We start from the raw sequence: 21198 nt of genomic DNA, 5'->3' as shown, positions 1-21198 counted from the left end.
AACCAGTCAGTGTAAACCAAGATAGGTGAAAAGCAGGAGGTTGTATTCTGGCTATTATGTTAGACATCCAGTCACTCCAGCCTTTATACATTACATTTTTGCCTAACTAACTATATTAGAAACATTTTTTATTTTGCACAGCCTATCTATTTACACAGTTTTTTATGTTTACACTGAACAATTCCTTTAATGTAAGACTACAATACCCAGCATACACTGAGACTGACTTGTGTAGAAGTCAGAAATGACCAGATTTTGGGCTCTGTACCCCAGTTTTCCATCCCTCTTAAGCATTCTCACATTTTCTGGTGATCTTCCTCAATTTCAAACAATTTTGGGGCAAAAATCTGCTGCCACCAAAATGTCTAGAGGTTGACCTTTTTTACCAATATTTTCTGAAATTGTATATGTATTAGGGTCTCACGGGTCCCTATACCTCCTGGACCGCCCTGTGTTGTTAAAGGATCAGGAAACCCCCTGAGCGCACAAATCCCTCCCCTGTGTTGCCCCCCCCACTCCTCCCCCCTGGCCTACCTGTCCCCCCGGGCAAATGCCACTAACTTGTTACTCACCTCTCTGTGCAGGTCCAGTCCACGGAGTTCACAGATGCCATCTTCTCCCAAGCAGTCTTCTTCCTGCTTTGACCGGCGTTTTTGGATCTACTGCGCATGTGCCGAATGTCACGAAACTTCGTGACTTTTGGCACATGCGCAGTAGATCCGTAGCGGATAAATGCTCCTACTGCGTATATTTACATATATTGATTTATTTTTCAGACCTTTTTTTCACTGCACATATTGTGCTATTTGTGGGCTACTTTTGTAGTGCCCCTCGGCTAGTTTTGGGCTGGTTTTGTAGCGGACTTTGGCTGGTTTTGAAAATTAGACCTGGCAACCCTACCCATCTGTAAGACATGGAGGGAGGGAGAGAAGAGCATATTGTTGGGCCTTTAGCTTGCTGTATGTTTCTCTGACACCACCACCACAGCAGATATAGCTGTCCTTTCAGGAAAACAACTGAACTGACATGATATTAACTTGAAACCTTTCTTCTAGTGTTAACAATTGCGCATTTGAAAACCAATTGCAAATTCCGGCCTTTGCACTTTGCAGGAGAGTTGACGGCAGCAACATGACAAATGAAGTTTGAGGCAAATCACTGCAAATCCCTCGCTTTTGCCTTACAAACGATAACCACGCCCTCAACAAAACCGACCAATCGCTTCCTCTTCCTTTTAAAAAAAACTTACGGCCCTCGCTGCGAACTCTGCAAATCCTTGTCCCAAGAGTATGGCGTCCTGTCTATCCAATTGGTTGGCTGCTGTATCTGGGGCGTGGTTACGTCGCGTCAAGCTATGCGTCGTGTCTGCTTGCCTCCTCCATGTTTCCTGGCTGAGCATCTTGTCACTTGCTGTGGGCTGCGGCGAGTGAGGTCGGCCGGCGTTACAGCTGTTTGTAGCCCCTCCCCGTTCAGAGCGACTAGAACCGGAAATTCGCCTCCTGCTTGTGCTTTTCGCTCCCAAATCAGCACCAACCATGATCTCCTCAGAAGCCTGAGAGCGGTCCCTTTGTATAAGTGATACCCAATCAGTGCGCTGTGACGGCTCCGCCGCTAAATGAGGAGGAAAGCGAACACGCCGGGTGCGAGGATGATGTGAATCAGTGTTGCCATTGGATCAGTTGGTGCGGCTGAGAGAGCTATGCGTTAGCTGCAGGGTCGCAGCGCCGTGTGAAATTGCAGCTGGGCACTGCCAGGCTTCGGCCCACACAGCTGCGACACTTTTGTTGAGGAGAAAAGTGGAATCATGGCCTGGGCACTGAAGTTACCGCTGGCAGATGAAGTGATCGAGTCTGGGTTGGTGCAGGACTTTGATGCCAGTTTATCAGGGATCGGGCAGGAACTTGGCGCTGGAGCTTACAGCATGAGGTAAGCGCTGATATTGGGCCTGGATAGCAATTGAAACACCTATTGATTTGCAGTCCAGCACAGATGGGCTTATTTGTAGTCTAAAATGGCAAGTGGGATCAGACTGTGCACTCTCACCACTTGTGGCACAGTCCTGGGATCTGGGTGGCCAATCAAAAGCAGCAGCTATCACCGTTCTTTAAAGGAGAACTAAACCCTAACCATGAATATGGCTAAACATGCCCTATTTGATGTAATCAACTTATTGCACCAGCCTAAAGTTTGTTTCTCAATAGCAGCAATGATCCACATTTTGAAACTTGTCACAGGGGGGGGGTCACCATCTTGGAAAGGGTCTGCGACCCTCACATGCTCAGACTACATTGCTTAAGATGCAAATTGAAGAGCTGCTAAATTAACTCAAAAACCACAAATAATAAAATACAAGAACCAATTGCAGACTGAGAAACTCATTCTGAACAATTTGTGAGGACATAAGGCTTCTAGAGGTATGGGAAACCTTTTGTCTACTAATATTTAAACATAATATGTCCAATTGAATTGTTTTGTCACCAATATGGATGCATGCAGCTTAGTTACCATCAAGTTCAAGGAACTGATTATTACAGAGAAAAAGTTAAATCATTGTTAGAATTAGTTGATGGCCTTCCCATAATGCAGAGCTTGTTGCATAAGAGATCCCATACCTGTAGTTTAATAATGACGAATATGGAAAAGACACACTAAAGCAGTTTTCTTCAACTATTTTTATTCTGGTCACTGTCAGACTAAGCGTATGACTTCACTCAAGGTGGCTGGTGGCCAGAGACATTGGTCTGTAGTTACTAACCTGCTCTGGTGCATCACACAAGTGGACAGTGCATGTTTATTTTGGACCAGTCTGCCTAAAATAATAATTTAGGCAGACTGCATTTGTTGTTTTAACCTTGTTCTCTTTCTTGGTTGTGTATTTATTCCTGACACATTTAGTTCAATGAGTGCAAATCTGCATGCCATGCACAGGACTGTGAGTATAAAATCCACACCAAATATGCAGTAGAACAAGCTTGATGGAGATGGCTGTGACTATGTGAGATTTACAAAAGTGTAGCAAATGTCTTGAATTCAATATCAGTTTGGTGTTTCTTGAATTGAGTCTGTTGTTGCTCAATTTCACTCTTAACATTTTGGATTTTCTATACATATCTATACTTTTGGTTGCGTTCTTCAGTGGAGTGGACAGACCATGAAATACACATATTTGAAACTTTGTCTGGAAACCCGTTGTCCAGAAATTTCAAATTACAGAAAGGCTATCTCCCATACACTAATATTTTTCTCTGTAATAATAAAACAGTATCTTGTACTTGATCCAGACTAGGATACTAAGATATCAGCCTATTGGGTTTATTTAATGTTTAAATTATTTTCTGCTAGACTTAAAGGGGTTGTTTACATTCAAACAACTAGTTGTTTTCAGATAGATCACCAGAAATAATGACTTTTTCCAATGACTTTTTATTTTCTATGTGTGATCGTTTTTCTAATATTGAAGTGTAAAGTGCCATTTTTCACCTTCTGCAGCAGCTCTTTGAGAGGGGGGTCACCGACCCTGTAAACTGTTCTAAATGGATACAATTAGTAGATACATTTCTTATCTTTGTCCCTGCTGAGCAGAATCCCTGGGTTTCATTACAGGCAGCTGTTAGAATTGATACAATAGTTGCTAATACTCCAGATATACTGCCGTGAAATGTATCATCTAAATGTTGCAAAATTGTAGCAGTTTAGAGACTGCGCCTGAATTACTGAGCTGCCAGACTCAAACACCAGAGACACAAATATTCAACTTTAAACTTGGATTTTGGAAAAACAGTAAAAAAAATAAATAATGGAAAGTATTTGAAGACTTTATTACTGGGGAAAAATCTAAAAACAGCTGAATTGAAAAAAGTTTTAAAAGGTGAACAACCCCTTTAAGGTATGAAGATCCAAACTAGCCAAAAGATCCATTATCTGAAAAACCCTAGGTCCCATATCACTTTAATGGCTGTAAAAGTGCAGGGGTTAATACAGTTTTCAGCTCTGTGCACACACACTGGTTTGATGGCACCAAAGTTAATCATTTATCATTAACACAATTGTTGTTTGTTTTTTAAACAAAGGATAATTCTAAAGTAACTTTATACTTTTGTCTCTAATGCACCTTGGCTGACGGCACACCAATTGGTTTTTCTACCAGTTTTTTTCAGCTTTGGAGAATTGCCTGAAACTGCCACTCTTCTGTTTCTTTTTGTGTCCGTGATTAAAGGGGAACAATTGCGAACATAGAAATTTAATTTTAGCTTCAGTATCCTGAAATAAGAAATTTTCTAAATTCAATCAATTAAAAATTCTGTAATAATTCTGAAATAATCAAGTTTATCTTCACTATCCCCCTCTCAGCATCTGTTTCTCTTCATTCTGTCTTCATTCAGGAGTTGGGTGTCAGATAAATGAAACAATATATCTTGTAGGGGGCTCCTTTTGCCTAGATCTATTAGAGCTCACTCTATTACTATTAAAATCACCAGTGATAATCATGTCTCTCTACATGCAGGATTTGTGCAAAAGGCATTAAATTTTTTAGATTTTGTTTGTACTGGAATCGGTAACTTGAATGAGCTCTAATACTGTACATCTGCTAGGAAAGGAACCCCCTCCCCTATAAAATATAGTGGATCATTTATCTGACACCCAACTGCTGCATGAAGACAGAATGAAGAGAAACAGATGCTGAGAGAGGGATAGTGAAGATAAACTTGATTATTTCAGAAACAATTGTGACTTTTTAATTGATTGTATTCAGAAAGTTTCTTACTTCCGTATGAGAAATCTTATTCAAGATTATTACATTTTCATTTTTGCGATAGTTCCCCTTTAAAGTCAAAATGTTTTGCTTTTAAGTGAAATAAGAGGCAGCCCTTATTGGGGTTAGTGCATTTTGATGATTTTAACTACTACTTTTTTTTTTTTAACTTAAGTGCCTACCGTCACAAGTAGCAACAGCTCACTAGTGCATATTCATATGGCAACTGTTTTCTTTTAGCAATGAGCCATATATTGGAGTTTCTATTCTAAGCAAGATGAGCTGATAACATTTTTGTACTTTGAAATAGCTAAATGTTTACAGTACAGATGTGTCTTCAAACATATGTTAACCATTTAGATGGTTTAGATGTCAAAGTTGCAGAACAAGTTGTGAATCCGATTTGGAAGCAGGTCTATCTTTGTGTAGGTAGCCACTTCTCTTTGACAACTGCAGTCTTGTTAAGACAGGTATGGGACCTGTTATCCAGAATGCTCAGGACCAGGGGTTTTCTGGATAAGGGATCTTCCCATAATTTGGATGAACATACTTTTAAGCCTACAAAAAGTAAATATTAAGAGTTATTTATCAAAGTTTCAGTTTAGGTGTGAGGTTTTTTTTTATACCTTGAATAACCTCACAAACTTGAATGTTTTCTTATTTATGGAAAAAAACTACAATGTAAAAAAACTCGAATAACGGCATTCTGGGGGAAAAACCCATATAATTGAATTTATCAAGTTTTCAGCAAAAAAAACTCTAATGGCTCAAATGTTTCAAGTTTTCGAGTGCAAACCACTGAAAAAAAACCACTAACATCACGAAGGCTACATACATCTTCTTTTCGGATTTGAGCTATTTCCAGCTTCTGGAGATAATAAATCTCGAAAAATTCAAGTTATAAACCTGAAAAATTCCAGTGTTTACTGAAATTTACTGCTGCATTCTAATGTGTTTCTGTATTATGGCGAGGTAGCTCCCTCCTCAATGCCTGCTCTCCCAACCCCAGCCTCATGGTTTCTTTGGAAGAGATCATGCCAAATAAAGAGAAAAGCAGGTATGGTCTGCTCGCCCCTAAAGATAATATTCTCTTTTTTCACTTAGTTAGGTTCGATGCATGGACACTTGACAAGGCATGTCAGCTTATGCTTACTTTTTACAAACTTTGTAACTAAAAGTTTCTCTTTTTACTAAATGTTACCTTTAAGTTGTGCAAAAATAAGTTTTCCCTTGGGGCTTTATATTGGAGTGCTGGGATTAAGTTTGCAGTATGTATTACAAGCCACACCTATGTGCACCCAATAAAAAGGGATGAGCTGCATATTAGTGTGCATTTTACTGTGTTATTCATGCCTACATTATAATTATCTGTTAAAAGATCCAAGTTCATCTTAATTGGTTCACAATCTTATTCTTAATTTGGTAACTCTCAGACTACAAAAGAGGAGGGTTGTGGGTGCACTCCAAGGCTAAGGAAGTGCTAATGATTTGGCCAATTAATCAGTGCACATTACCTGGTCCCCTGTTTCATAAGTAATTCAATATATATGTATATATAAGTGCATGTATTTAGAAAAACAGGGGTTTTTAGTTACAAAGTTTTATGATTGTAAAATTGATAAACCAACTCACAGACTAACCAAGTTGTGTAATTCTGTTGGGATGTTATGAAGTTGACCCATGGTGTGGTCATCCAAAACATACATGGTAACCCCCACAAGTTTGGTGTTATTCTATAGAGAGAGCAATGGTTTAATAATAGGGAAGTATTAAAGTGGGTCATGAGCGTGAGATGTACATGGTTTATGAGTCCAAGAAATAATAGTTGCAGGGGTGGGGCCTTGAGACATGACATTAGGGCCCTTAAAAGAGATCTTATCTATGTAATGTAGATCTTTCCCTGTACTTCCCACAACCCAACAAAAAGCATTAGTTTATTGGCACTTTAAAGAGCTCAGTATATCATTCATCGAACAAGCATTGCATTCCATACTCACAAGTTTCTATGCAAAAATCTGCACCATGTGTCTGCACCCAGGCCAATGTAGTGCCTCTCAGTGAAGGCACATCAGTGGGCAGGAGCCAACTGATCGGCTGATTTTAATGTTTATGCCCAAGGCCAGCTGTGGCAGTAGTAGAGGTTATGCAGAGAGGCCTTCAACAACAGTTGGCCAACCAGTGGCCGATCCTTCACTAATCACAGAAAATTCATAGTCCTGTGGTGCATTTAGTTTGATGAGCTACCCTTGAATGCATCTAAATATGTGAAATAAAGCCATAAAATATACATTTTTGGAGTGCTTCTTAAGCCTGGAGCATAGACTGTTGAGCCAAGATATGATCTGTGTTACTGGGTTGCCGACTAGTAAACACCAGCTGCTTTAACTGCTGACCTCATTGGCCTAACTCTTACTATACAACTAGACATCAGATTTCTTTACCATGCACAGTGCAACTATTCTGTTTGTACATTGCTGATGGAACAGTGCACATAAGGACCAAACAGAGACAGAATTGAATAATAATTACATTTTCTTCCATAAACAATGTCTATCTACAATACTATCAAGAAGCACATGAGACATATCTAATCAATCTTTTAATTGTAACCTGCTAGATTATCAGATAGATTATCAACATTTTATGGGTAACTTTTCAGCTTTCTATGGTTTTTCCCTCATTTAAAAGAATATCACCACAGCTAAGTAACTTTCCAGTCCACGTTAATACATTGTACATTTTCAGTAGGTTTAAAGTTTTATTTATATATGTGTGTGTATATATATATATATATATATATATATATATATATATATATATATATATATATATATATATATATATATATATATATATATATATATATATATATATATATATATATATATATACACACAGTATGTATATGTGTGTGCAGAGAATATAAACAGCCAGACAGTTATTACTATTAGGCCCCAGACACACATGCATTTTTTTGGTGCCGTCCACACCGTGGTTTTTAAAAAAGCTGATCACCACGTAAATACATTAGCGTCATGTGCCATAGTCTAAGCTTGAAACCGCTGAGTGTATTTACGCGGCGGTTGGCTTTTTTAAAAACCACAGGTGTGTCCGGGCCTTAATAGCAACAATTACATAACATTTTTAAAATGTTGACAATGTTTTTTGTTTAAAGTTTTCTGTCATTTAAGATATCATTTTGTAACATTCAGTGAGCCTTGTATGTCGAGCATGTATAAGGAGAGTATGCACAAAATTTCTCAATGTCTTAAATAAATTGATATTGGGTTGAGTGCAGAGGACTCTTGTATTTGTCTATATGTATTTTGTGGTCACAGCCTCATTGCACCTCCGCTTAATGGTTTAAAAATTAGCGGTGAGCACAACTTTCCCTTGTTTGTTATAAGGAGAGTAACTCACTGGCAGAGAATTATACATAATAAAATGCTTTTACAATTAGTTTGTGTGTAAAGTTCACATCAATATATATGTCAAGCAATTTGAGGGAACCAAGTGTTAAACGATATTCAATGTTACTTTGTATTTTAAGTTCCTACTGGGGTGACTAAGTACTGTCAAATTTTGCTGTAACTGTGGAGGGGTGGGGACCCCCCATCAGATGCATTGCTTGTTTTTTTTTTTTGTTTGTTTTTTTGCATAGAATAGCAAGGATCAGACTCTCTGTTCAGTTTTGTTGTAATAATATAGCCTGGGAGCCTAATAAAAGAAAACATAATTCTAAGCAACTTTGAAAAGTACATTCATTACATTCATAATTATCTATGATTTTCAAGTTATTTGTATATGTTTTGTTTTTAAAAGCAGAGGCTCAGACTGTTGATACAATGTAAGACAAGGCAGCTGATTAGCAGACCTGTCTACGCTGGCATACTAAGACTTTTGCAACATTGTGTAAATAGTAACAACCATCAGCTAATATTCTGCTTTCACTAGCAATCGTTTTTACAACTTTAAAAAACGTAGACACATTTTTATTTTGGGCTTGGCTTGCCCTTTAAGCTAGGATAGCTACACTATTAGACCAGTATTTGGCTATTATTGGGCATGTCCAAAGCATATGAAAAAACAGCAGAATGGAACTTACAGTGAACCCATTGATCATTAGGTGTTTATACATGGCACGAAGTCTTGCTGGAGTTAAGTGCAGTTGGTGCATAATGTTGTATTAAATAATCCAGACTCAAATAGAAAGCTGTTTCATTAGCTTCTTCTCAGTCCTCTTGACATAAATTGGGGATTCTTTTTAGGGTTGGCATGAATTTGTGGCCATTTGGATCCAAATGTGGTCCGAGAGCCAAATAGTTGCATCAGCTCAATATAGCATAGGTCTGATATAGGCATTAGTGATGTGCGGGTCGGGTAAAACCCGAACCTGCCCCCCCCTCCACCTGCGCACCCCGACTTCCAGGTTCCTTTTATAGACCAGCCCCGCCCCTCCGATGACGTCACAAAATGGACGGGACGAGCAGGTGCGCGGCTATAAAACTGAAAGTCGGAAGTGCAAGGGGGTGCAAGGTCGGCCAGAACCTGACCGAGCCTGACCGGGTATCGGGCCAGCCGGGTATCGGGCCAGCCCGCACATCACTAATAGGCATATCCGGGAATGATTCTCTTGTTTGGCAACCCTGAAAACAAATGCATTTTTAGGCGTATGGCCAGCAATTACATTTATATATGTTGCATACCTTCATTATGCAAAAATAATGCATTTCATTATTTAGGTGAGCATCTCTTATAACAAAAATTGCACTGTGACGAGTGTACTTTCTTTATGACTTTAGGCATGAATAATTCTAAGCAAAAGCCATTAGTTCTACATCGTTTAAAGCTATTTATTGCATTTTCGCTTATGACGCTTTTAATTTTCAGATAAGGCTAAGCTAGTATTTTCTTTGGGCATTGGAAAATTTCTGCCTTTATGCTGTGCAGTATGTTTTCATGTAAACCTGTACTGTATTACAGGTATGGGACTTGTTATCCAGTACTTTGATCCAAACTAAGATATAATTAATCCTTCCTGGAAGCAAAACCAGCCTACTGGGTTTAATGTTTAAATGATTTTCGATTAGACTTAAGGTATGAAGATCTAGATTACGGAAAGATCAGTTATCCAGAAACCCCCCTAGGTCTTGAGAATTCTCAAAAACAGGTCATATATCTGTCGTTTGTGGGTGGAGTGACAGTTCGAGAAAATGGGCCATGAGAGATCGATTCGGAAAACCACAGAAAGAGTTGTTACAGAAAGGAACATTTGCCTTTTGGGGTATAAAGGTAAGTGAGGGGATTAAGGGTATGAAACTGCCTTAATGTTGTGGCTAATGACTTGTACCTGGTAGAAGGCATTGATAAAGAACCCAGGTCTGAGCAGTAGAGGCAGGTTGGTGAGCAAAATAGCATAAAGTATGATCATAAAAATAATTGTTAGTGAATTATAATGTCAAGGCAGGTAGGGGGCACTTAGGAGGAGAAGGAGGTTGGAAGGCAAGTCCATCAGGCAGGAGCTGATACATTACTGCACAGAAGCAGGATGGAGTGGGCGAAGACCAGGACTGGACAGAAGCAGGACAGTGCATGGCGAACAGCGCAGGACCAGGGTGACTAACTAGGTCAGGATGGAGGATGAGCTAGCAAACAGGGCCAGGACAGGCTAGGACCAGGGCAGGCTAGGACCAAGCCGGAACCAGAAGAGTGAAGAACAAGGTAGAAATTAGATGAGGCAAGTTAAGACAATACAAGGCAAGGAGCAAAAGCTGAAAACAAGAGCAAGGGACAATGCCTCCGTGCTCAAGTTAGGCCAATGCTCAGCTACTGGCAGTGAGGAGGGCTGGACTTAAATAGGGCAGGGTCAGCCCTGATTGGCTGGTCCAACGAACCAATAAGGCTGCTGCTGGGATTAGGGTGAAAGTAACGAGCAATCCTGCTAGCTGCTCACTAGGCCCAATGGTTACACCATGGAGCCAGAAACCCAAAGGTCCATGGCTAGAATCCCAGCACAGCTGTTGTAATAAGTGGTAAGTTTTTTCTAATCTTCGTCACATTAAAGGAGACATTTTGTGTAAAAAACAAGAATGTACCAGTACGTTATACTCTTTTAGATATAGAAGGAATGTTCTTTAAAAAATTAGTGTTTCTGGCTGATTTATTGAATATTTCTGTAAAAAACCTAATAATCCCTAACTTCTCTTCCACTACCTGCTCCCTGAATTTCCAGGCTGTGTAGGGGAGCCGGCAGCACTCCGCTCACTGCACTGTAGGTCAGATCAGCAGCTATGCTGACTGGATAGGGAACTGAAGCCTGTTTTTGTTTGTAACTTCAGGCTGGTGATTGGCTGTCCCCCCTCCAACTGTGCTTCTGGCAGGGACTGTTAGGACATGCCCACCCCTCATGTGAAACTCGCCAGAGACCAGAGAGCATCTATGGGGATTTCCAATAAAGGGGCGCGTTTTGAAGACAAAATTAAAGGGGACCCGTCACCCAAAAGGATTATTCCAAATCCTATTTTATCATGTTTGTCAAGCATACTGAAGTTAAGTTACACTGCATAAATTATTTGAATCTTGTTTCCATCAATCTGGGAACTCCTATTTATTACAAGCAGGCAGGAGCCATTTTGTGGACACTGCTATTAAGGCAAGCCTTGCATCATCTCAGAATCTTGTTTGTGCACCAGAATGGGGGACCTGATGTCCATCACCATGCCCTGGCTACACAATTAAATGGTTAAGAGATCTGGGGGAATGTGGGGAGAGCAGTGACATCTAGGAAGTGCTGAATGGAAAGTGAAAGTAATTGCTTGCCCCGCCTCTATGCCTAAGGCATAGAGGAGGGGCAGGCAAAATTTGATTGAGAACTGAGATTTTTAACTGCGTTTACAACATCTATGAACGCTTTAATAAAAAAAAGAATTTGGATGTCATGTTTAATTTGAAAATTACTTTTGTTATACTGCTTTTTATGTCTGGGTGACAGGACACTTTAATTTTAGCCAAAAGTAAAACCAACACTAAATATCATACATTTTTGCCTAAGCAATTAGGGGGGTTCCATTTATCCTATGTCTCCTTTAAGTGAGCTCATCAAACCAACTCGTGCAGCTTGAAATACAGGCCTGTCCAAAGGTGGCCACTCAAAGAATTTTTTTTAATCCATCTGCCTGTGAGCTCCAGATAACATCATGAATGTGTCTATCCACACATATGAACTGTCCATGTGTTGTACTAATTTATATACAGGGATATACTATATATTTTAGCATAGGTATTTACCTGTAGTAAACACAATCTGCTGGAATATTTGTAGTATAGTGTTTCTTTAATGTAATGCATAACTGTAACACTGGTGAGCACCATTCTAAGCAAACAGTGTTTCTTGCATAGAATCAAGCTTCCCACCCATGCATAGATGCACTCATTTGCCTGATCCGGGCATAGCCCTTAATGGATGGGTCTGGTGTAAACTAAAGTAGCTTTCTGCAAAACAAGTCCCATCTGTATTTAGTGAATTTTATTTGATAAGGTCAGTTTCTTTCGTGTGTGCATGTACATGTATATGTATATACGAAAGTGATTCAATATACCAGATATGTTAGAGCTATGTTATGTCAGTGGTAGAAATGATAAACTGCTGGTTATACTTGTAGCAAGATAAGGATTCACCTTGATTTTCCAACTTCCATAGGAGTTAAGCATCTGTCTTGCTTAAAGGAACAGTAACACCAGTTTTTGTAATGCTTAATCCCCCCCCCCCCAAACAGCTATAATAACAATAGGTAAGGCTTACTTCCCGTTGGATTTTTTCAAATCTCAGCTTTAATTTGACTTTCAAAGTGCCCTTTAGGAGAAAGATGGCAGCTTGAATTCCTTTGTGCGCTGAACCGGAAGTAAGCTTTGCATCGATAACCTAAAGCACATAAGCTTTTTTTTCAGCGTCTGCAGCTTAAATGTATGCTCACATCATTACCCCCAAAGCTGTACGAAGGAATAGAAACATTAATTTAAGATGCAGACACTGAAAAAAAAGCTTAAGTGCTTTAGGTTATCTGTTTGAAGCTGACTTCTGGTTCAGCGCACAGAGGAATTCAAGCTGCCATCACTTTTCACCTTTCTCCTATGGGGCACTTTGCATGTCAAATTCAAGCTGAAGATTTGAAGAAATCCTAGAGTACTTAAAGGTGGCCATACACTATAAGATCCACTCGTTTGGCGATGTTGGGTGAAACCGAATGTTCTGCCCTGGGGCCGAACGATCGGATTGCGACGGGTTTCAGGGCCACATCAACTGGCCGATGCAGTCCTGGATCGTAGAAAAAAATCAAACTTGACCGATCGATATCTGGCCGATTTTTGGCCTGATTTCAATAGGGAGGACCCATCGGGAGCCCCCACTCATGTGCAAATAAGCTGCCGAATTGATCTGAAGGACCGATATCGGCAGCTTTAATCTGCCCATGTATGACCACCATTAGCCTTAATATTATCTATTATATCTATTTTGGGGGGGAAATGAGTATTTAAAATGTTAGCGTTACTGGTCCTTTTAACAGGTCAAGCATTTTAACTTTAGAGGTCTCCCTCAACCTCTGTTCAGCTTCTGCTCCTTTGTTATTACTTTCTCCAAGTTACAAGAGCGCCCTCTTTCCAGTGATGAATATGATTCAAGAGTTCATTTCCTCAGAATTGAGCAATACCCACTGAAGACTTTACAATGGAAATAAAAACACAAAAGGATATAAAGTTTAAAGAGGTTTTTTTTTTTCCCCTAGTCATACAGCGGTTAAAAGTAGATCTAAGCAACTTCAATAGCCTTTAATGTTCCTGACCCTGGTGTTTTTAGGCTGACCGTTTAGTAATCCTGCTACAGAACTGTTACACTTAGCTACATTAGTTGATACTCTTTTCAGCAGCCTGCCTTTAATGAAACTCAGGGATTCTGTTCAGCAGGGCGAAATATATATATATATATATATATATATATATATATATATATATATATATATATATATATATATATATATATATATATATATATATATATATATATATATATATATATATATATATATATATATAAAATCATTTGCCATATCCAGATTCCAGCCTGATACCTGCCCATTTGGATCATCTGTTTTCACTTTGTGTTTTTGTTATTGATTGGTTGTAATATTTATTTACTACTGTGTTCTATAGCAGACCCGTCCATCTGGGGCTGTACCATTTTGACATTAGGAGATGGGAGGATAGGTTCCTGTGCTAAGCAGAAGAGAGCATGAGCAGATTATATGGAAACAAAGATGAGAAGATGGGGGTTTGGTGCACAGTGTAATACTACTAAAAAGCATGTACTTTTCTCTTGCATAAAGCTGTGCTCTTATCTCTTCCCTATCTCCTCCTCAAACCATGTTGCTGGCAGTTTTTAGTTTGTTTCCATAGCGATGTAGCTTCTGAAATTTATCTAGGACTATGGTAATTCAACCCATTCATATATTAACTCCTCACAGACATGAGAACACCTAGTCACTTAAGCTGGCCATAGATGCAAAGATCTGATTGTTCGAATCTTCAAACGATCAGACTTCCTCATCTCCCGACCTGCCACTAACCATTCAGATCAAACAAAGTAGTAAAAGAACAGATCAGCCGATGTTCTGCCCCTACAGCAATCGTATCGTATTTATTTTTGACAAATCTGGTGACAGTCTCCCACTGAAAATCTTACAATCGACAATACATGTAGAGAAATTAGCGTCAGAAATCTTTTAACCTGTCCGATCGACCAAATGACCGATCTCCGTGGGATGAAAAATGTCGGGACTCTCCACACACTCAAAAAATCGTATGAATCCACGGATCTTTGTGTCTATGGTCAGCTTTAGTTGCGGGGGACCAACTGTTCTAAGGGAAGCATTTGCAAGATTGTCATAATGTTGTGCATTATTCCATGTAATTTATGGAATAAAGCACTTTGAGAAATACAGATATTTGGAGCGCAGTGTATATATATATATATGTATATGTATATATATATATATATATATATGTGTATATATATATATATATATATATATATATATATATATATATATATATATATATATATATATATATATATATATATATATATATATATAATACACAAAAGCCATGAATATCCTGTAAATGATATCCTTATAAACGGTGAGTTCTGATGTCATCAGTTATAAACGGTGAGTTCTGATGTAATTTCTGTCACATGACTCACTGAAATTTGTGTATTATAATAAATAAAGTACCCCCAGTTGCAAAATATGAGGATATTAGAAGTTACCTCGGAGTTCCATGACCTGTATAAAAACACTCGGCCTTCGGCCTCGTTTTTTATATGGTCATGAAACTCCTAGGTAACTTATAATATCCTTATATATTACAAGAGGGGGTACTTTATTCACTATATATAGCCTGCTGCACGTCGTGTTCCCTGGGTGCATGGTAAAAAATCCAAATACTTCAAAAAAGACCAGCAACACCAGGATATCTGTGTATCAAAGCAAAGTGTATTCAATTATTATCTGTGTCATGCGACCGCACTCTGAAGACCGGACTTTGCTTAATCTTTGTGGGTGCTCGGTCAAAAAATTCATATAGAGATTTGATTGCACAGACGCGCACACCAAAGTTATTTTCTTCAAGAATAGTGATTTTATTTAGTACATAAATCCTATGTACTAAATGAAATCACTATTCTTGAAGAAAATAACTTTGGTGTGCGGGTCTGTGCAATCAAATCTCTCTCTCTCTCTCTCTCTCTCTCTCTCTCTCTCTCTCTCTCTCTCTCTCTCTCTCTCTCTCTCTCTATCTCTATCTACTCAAATTTCTGGCCAATCTCTGGAACAGATGATACACAACTGATTAGTCTAGTGGCGGAACTACCGGGGGAGCGGGCCAGGGCCTGCACCCCCTCAGGGCCCCCTGGCAGCTCACGCGCCTCTAATTCCTGGCCAGTTCCGGGTGTACGGCGGGGGGCCTGGCTGCGCGTCCTGCGCCAGGGCCCGTCCCCCTCTAGTTACGTTTCTGATCTGGTCAACTGTAATTCCAACATTGCCTCCTAGAAACTTGTAGACTAAAGGTGGTCATACACCTGCTGATTAAAGCAACTAATGTCTTGCCAAAAATCAGCCAGATATCAATTGGACAGGATTTTAAAAGCCCAGCTGCCTGTATCTCCTTCGTTGTGAAGTGGTTGTTGGGCTCTAGGGCCCAACGAACAGATTGGTACGATATCACTAACCTCAGGGTGAGCGTATCCTGGAAGGATCCAGGCATTTCGCAACCGTGCCAAACAAGAGGATCTTCAAGTGTATGAGCCAGCTTAATGCACCAGCAGTTTAAACAAACTAGCAGAAGTTACCCAGAGGCCTGTGTATGGCTAAATGGCCTGCTTGAAAATGCTAATTTAAAGGGTATGTAGAAGCAAATTTAATACTGTTACTGGCTACACTTTAAAACCTACATTAGCGGCTATTTACTGATTTCACACATGGGTAGGACTGCACTTCTCTTTCATACATGATTACCTTAAGGTTTGAGCTATGTTTTGCCAAGGAAACAATTGTAAGTTGAGGTTTGGTATACATTTCCTATTTTAAGATCTCCTCTCTGTGGATTTGGTATTTTTAGTTCCATGACATCTATATCATTTACCAAACCTTTCTATATGTTCTTTATATATTTTTTTCATTTAATAGGTTTATAAATAAGGTGCATTGGATATGAAAATTATACATTTTAGTATGGTAGTCTGTTCTAATGTTAAGCAGCTACTAGATCCCTTTGAAGGAGAAGTAAACCCTAAAAATTAATGGGGCTAGAAATGCCATATTTTATATACTGAACTTATTGCACCAGCCTAAAGTTTCAGCTTGTCAACAGCAGCAATGATCCAGGACTTCAAACTTGTCACAGGGGGTCACCATCTTGGAAAGTGTCTGTGACACTCACATGCTCAGTGGGCTCCGAGCAGCTGTTGAGAAGCTAAGCTTAGGGGTTGTTACTAATTGTCAATCAGAAAATGCAGTTGGCCTCTAATATAAGATGATGCTACAAGGCGGATTATTAAATTCTGATGCTAATTGCACTGGTTTCTGTGCTGCCATGTAGTAATCATCCATATTAATTACTAATCAGCCTTATATTGTGACATTTATATTCTATGTGTCCTGTATATTGCAAGTGGGTCCTAAGTGCAGTAAGTGACAGCAGCACAGAGCATGTGCAGTGAATCCACAGAAAAGAAGATGGGAAACTACTGGGGCATCTTTGGAGACACAGATATTTACTGCTAAAGGGCTGTGGTTGCCTTGGGCTGGTACAGAAGCCCAAAACATAATGTAAAACATTTCTAGCTACTTCTTTAGTTCTCCTTTAATACTGAATGTGTTTTTTTTCCAGTGATGTTCTTGCCTTGCCCATATTCAAGCAAGAAGAATCCAGCCTGCCGTCTGAGAATGAGAACAAAATTCTGCCTTTCCAGTATGTGCTCTGCACTGCTACCTCTCCAGCTGTGAAACTTCATGAAGAAACTCTGACGTATCTCAATCAAGGTAAAATGTCTGTGTTGGCTACTTCCAATTAAGTGTTCTTCACTGACCACTTTAGTCAACCAGTCTGTCAGAGCCAAGAGACCAGGTGGACTTTTCACCAGTCTGATTGCAGTGAGATATGAACAGTAGCAATTCTGTACACATTCGCTACTTCTGGGCAGGCCTGGACTTGGATTTTATCTAGGTCTTGGCATTTCAACTACACAGAGACTTAAACAGTCCCCCACCAGCCCAATAAACAGTGACTGTCTATGGCATCTTACACCAGTCCCCCTTTTAGGAACCTGTTAGTTTAAATATAGAATAATGTACTCCCTACTGTATATTGGCTAGGGAGACGTCCATGATTACAGGCTGTACCACCAATAATCACAGTACACATATTTGATGTCCAACAATGGGTATAAGCTAATATCAGGACTCAACCTTTCCTAGGCGACTAGTGAATCTCACTCATTAAAATAGTGTGAAGCATTGTCCAGCAAGCTCACCCACTGCTACCTAGAGTAAATCTCTCTTATAAACGCCTTGGGCCCAACACGGATCGAATAGCTGAAAACCCTGTGGCCTCTACTTCAAATCCTATTCCTTGCATTTCCCTTTGACTTTAAGCTGCAGTGTAGCATCTGGGCCTCTCCCCTCTGTGTCACTCTGTTCAAATATATTCAGAACTCTATATTTTCCTGTTATTAGGAGTTGCACAATATTAATAAATTATAATTTATCATCCACCCATATGCAGGCCCTAAGCCAGGAATCCACAGCAACAGGCTAGTATGGCACGGAGTTCCATTATTGTTACTCTCTGACCTCCCATTGGCCAATAACTAATAACAATGTCTCTTATGTTATACATGAAGGGAACATAATAAACAAGTTATTCATGTTGTGCCTATTAGGGTACATTAGTGGGTGGTGCTTGGCTGGAATGGCACCAGCTTTTTCTTTCACATGGGCTCTGAAGAGTGTTTGGTACAATGTTTAGTACATGATCCATGATATCTTTTCACTGTCATCACTTTGTTTTTTGTCTGAAAAACAGAATCACATAAGTAATTGCATATAAAGGGCAACTATAATGTTCAACTAATTCTAAATGAATGAGCAGCTTGATGAGTTTTTCCACATTGTAGGTGATTTAATTATATACTTTATAGTTTATGCAGAAAATTACTGGCACAGGGGTAGTAAATGGTCTGCAAAAAACAAATATTACCGATTAGGAATGCTTTCTACCCCAGCCAGGGAAAGCCCCATTCTTAGTACAGGTATGGGACCTATTATCCAGAATGCTCGGGACCTGGGGCTTTCCGGATAACGGGTCTTTCCATAATTTGGATCTTCATACCTTCAGTCTACTAGAAAATCATATAAACATGAAATAAACCCAATAGGCTGGTTTTGCCTCCAATAAGGATTCATTAAATATTAGTTGGGACCAAGTACAAGGTACTGTTTTATTATCACAGAGAAAAAAGAAATCATTTTTAAAAATTTAGATTATTTGATTATAATGGAGTCTATGGGAGACGGCCTTTCCGTAGTTTGGAACTTTCTGGATAACGGGTTTCTGGATAACTGATCCCATACCTGTACCTGAAACGCATTACAATTTTCCCTGGTTAATTACATATTGAATTTACAAATGTTTTTGTGTCTTGTACTCTCCATTAAAAACATACTCTTGTCAGGCATTTTTTAGTAGACTTAAGGTACGAAGATCCAAGTTACGGAAAACTAGAAAACCCCAAGTCCCAAGCATTCTGGAAAATGGGTCCCATGCCTGTATTATAATAAAAGTATTGCTAACTATTCTTTCTTGGATATTCTGAGAACTGTAGCAGGGTGTATGTTGTAATCAAGTTCATGTTTCACAACCTTTTTTGTGACCTAAAAGGGTACCTGGTTGTATACTGGACCACAAAAGTGTGTAGACTGGAATTAAAGGACCAGTAACATCAAAAATTTTTTTAAAAGAATTCGTTAGAATACAACGAAAAAAAACACCAAGAGAAATAAAATCTTAAAATAGCAAAGCTTTTATTATGAAATAACTTACAGAAATTCTGCTTCCGCTCCTCTACAAAAAAGGCGACACGGCGACCATCTATACTGCGGCGCTTGATTTCTCCTCCCTGGCTATTCTAGTGACAGTGTTTCCTCTGCCCCCATCTCCTTTTGCAGCTCTCAGTGCCGATACCCCTTCCTGCGCTGCGATATCAGTCGGCAGCTGCGAGTGTTGCAAAGAAACAGGACTTCTTCGCCAGCCTGGATGAGACCCTATTGGCCCGAGCAGAAGCATTCGCTGCAGTTGACATCGCCGTGTCCCAAGGCAAGAGCCATCCCTTCAAGCCAGATGCCACGTACCATACTATGAACAGCGTGCCATGCTCCTCCAACACCACCGTGCCACTCGGACATCACCAGCACCATCAGGTGCTGGAGCCCGGGGACCTCCTGGAACACGTCACCTCCCCGTCCCTAGCATTGATGGCCAGTACCGGACATGAAGGAGTCCGCGGCGGCGAAGGAGGTGGAGGGGCAGGAGTTGGTGGCGGAGGCTTGATCTCTACCTCGGCAGAGCCGCACAGCCACATGCACGGACTGAGCCACCTTTCCCACCAGGCAGCCATGAACATGACCTCTGCCCTTCAGCACCCTGGACTGTCACCCCTAGTTTGCTCCTCCGCTGCTTGAATCGCTCAGCAAAGGCTTCCAACTCGCGCGGGTCAGTCTCTGAGTCGCAGACACCTAGCCTGCCGAAGCCACCTGCCCCCCATTGCAGTGATGAGTGGCGACCATGCTAGGGACAGGGAGGTGACATGTTCCAGGAGGTCCCCGGGCGAAAGCACATGATGTTGGTGATGGTGAGGGCCGAGTGGCACGGTGGTGCTATTCTACTTCAGTTTGCTCCGCAAGATCCGTTCCAGGACTGTACGTAAAGGGAGTCTTGTGTGTCTGCGACTCAGAGACTGACCCGCGCGAGTTGGAAGCCTTTGCTGAGCGATTCAAGCAGCGGAGGAGCAAACTAGGGGTGACAGTCCAGGGTGCTGAAGGGCAGAGGTCATGTTCATGGCTGCCTGGTGGGAAAGGTGGCTCAGTCCGTGCATGTGGCTGTGCGGATCTGCCGAGGTAGAGATCAAGCCTCCGCCACCAACTCCTGCCCCTCCACCTCCTTCGTCGCCGCGGACTCCTTCATGTCCGGTACTGGCCATCAATGCTAGGGACGGGGAGGTGACGTGTTCCAGGAGGTCCCCGGGCTCCAGCACCTGATGGTGCTGGTGATGTCCGAGTGGCACGGTGGTGTTGGAGGAGCATGGCACGCTGTTCATAGTATGGTACGTGGCATCTGGCTTGAAGGGATGGCTCTTGCCTTGGGACACGGCGATGTCAACTGCAGCGAATGCTTCTGCTCGGGCCAATAGGGTCTCATCCAGGCTGGCGAAGAAGTCCTGTTTCTTTGCAACACTCGCAGCTGCCGACTGATATCGCAGCGCAGGAAGGGGTATCGGCACCGAGAGCTGCAAAAGGAGATGGGGGCAGAGGAAACACTGTCACTAGAATAGCCAGGGAGGAGAAATCAAGCGCCGCAGTATAGATGGTCGCCGTGTCGCCTTTTTTGTAGAGGAGCGGAAGCAGAATTTCTGTAAGTTATTTCATAATAAAAGCTTTGCTATTTTAAGATTTTATTTCTCTTGGTGTTTTTTTTCGTTGTATTCTAACGAATTCTTTTAAAAAAAATTTTGATGTTACTGGTCCTTTAAAGAAGTGTGAGAAGCAGTTACATGAACACAGATGTGGAATGCAAGCAGTGTACCGAAATTTCCCAAAACCTGGGCTGTTATTCCT

The 21198-nt window shown here is 40.6% G+C and overlaps 1 protein-coding gene across 1 annotated transcript in view; it reads left to right on the top strand.

The window, feature by feature from the left end:
• Positions 1-1558: 1558 nt before the first annotated feature.
• The window catches only part of tfcp2.L (transcription factor CP2 L homeolog), a 52764-nt gene continuing 33124 nt past the window's right edge, over positions 1559-21198 (top strand). Inside the window, 2 exon segments of the mRNA NM_001095978.1 lie at positions 1559-1926; positions 17198-17349. Of these exon segments, the coding sequence (NP_001089447.1) occupies positions 1805-1926; positions 17198-17349 (274 nt within the window). The 5' untranslated portion in view covers positions 1559-1804.

The sequence above is a fragment of the Xenopus laevis genome, chromosome 2L (assembly GCF_017654675.1).
Source record: "Xenopus laevis strain J_2021 chromosome 2L, Xenopus_laevis_v10.1, whole genome shotgun sequence".
NCBI classification, from domain to species: Eukaryota; Metazoa; Chordata; class Amphibia; order Anura; family Pipidae; genus Xenopus; species Xenopus laevis.
The sequence above is the reverse complement of the archived record's forward strand: the minus strand, read 5'-3'. Positions and strand labels throughout refer to the sequence as shown.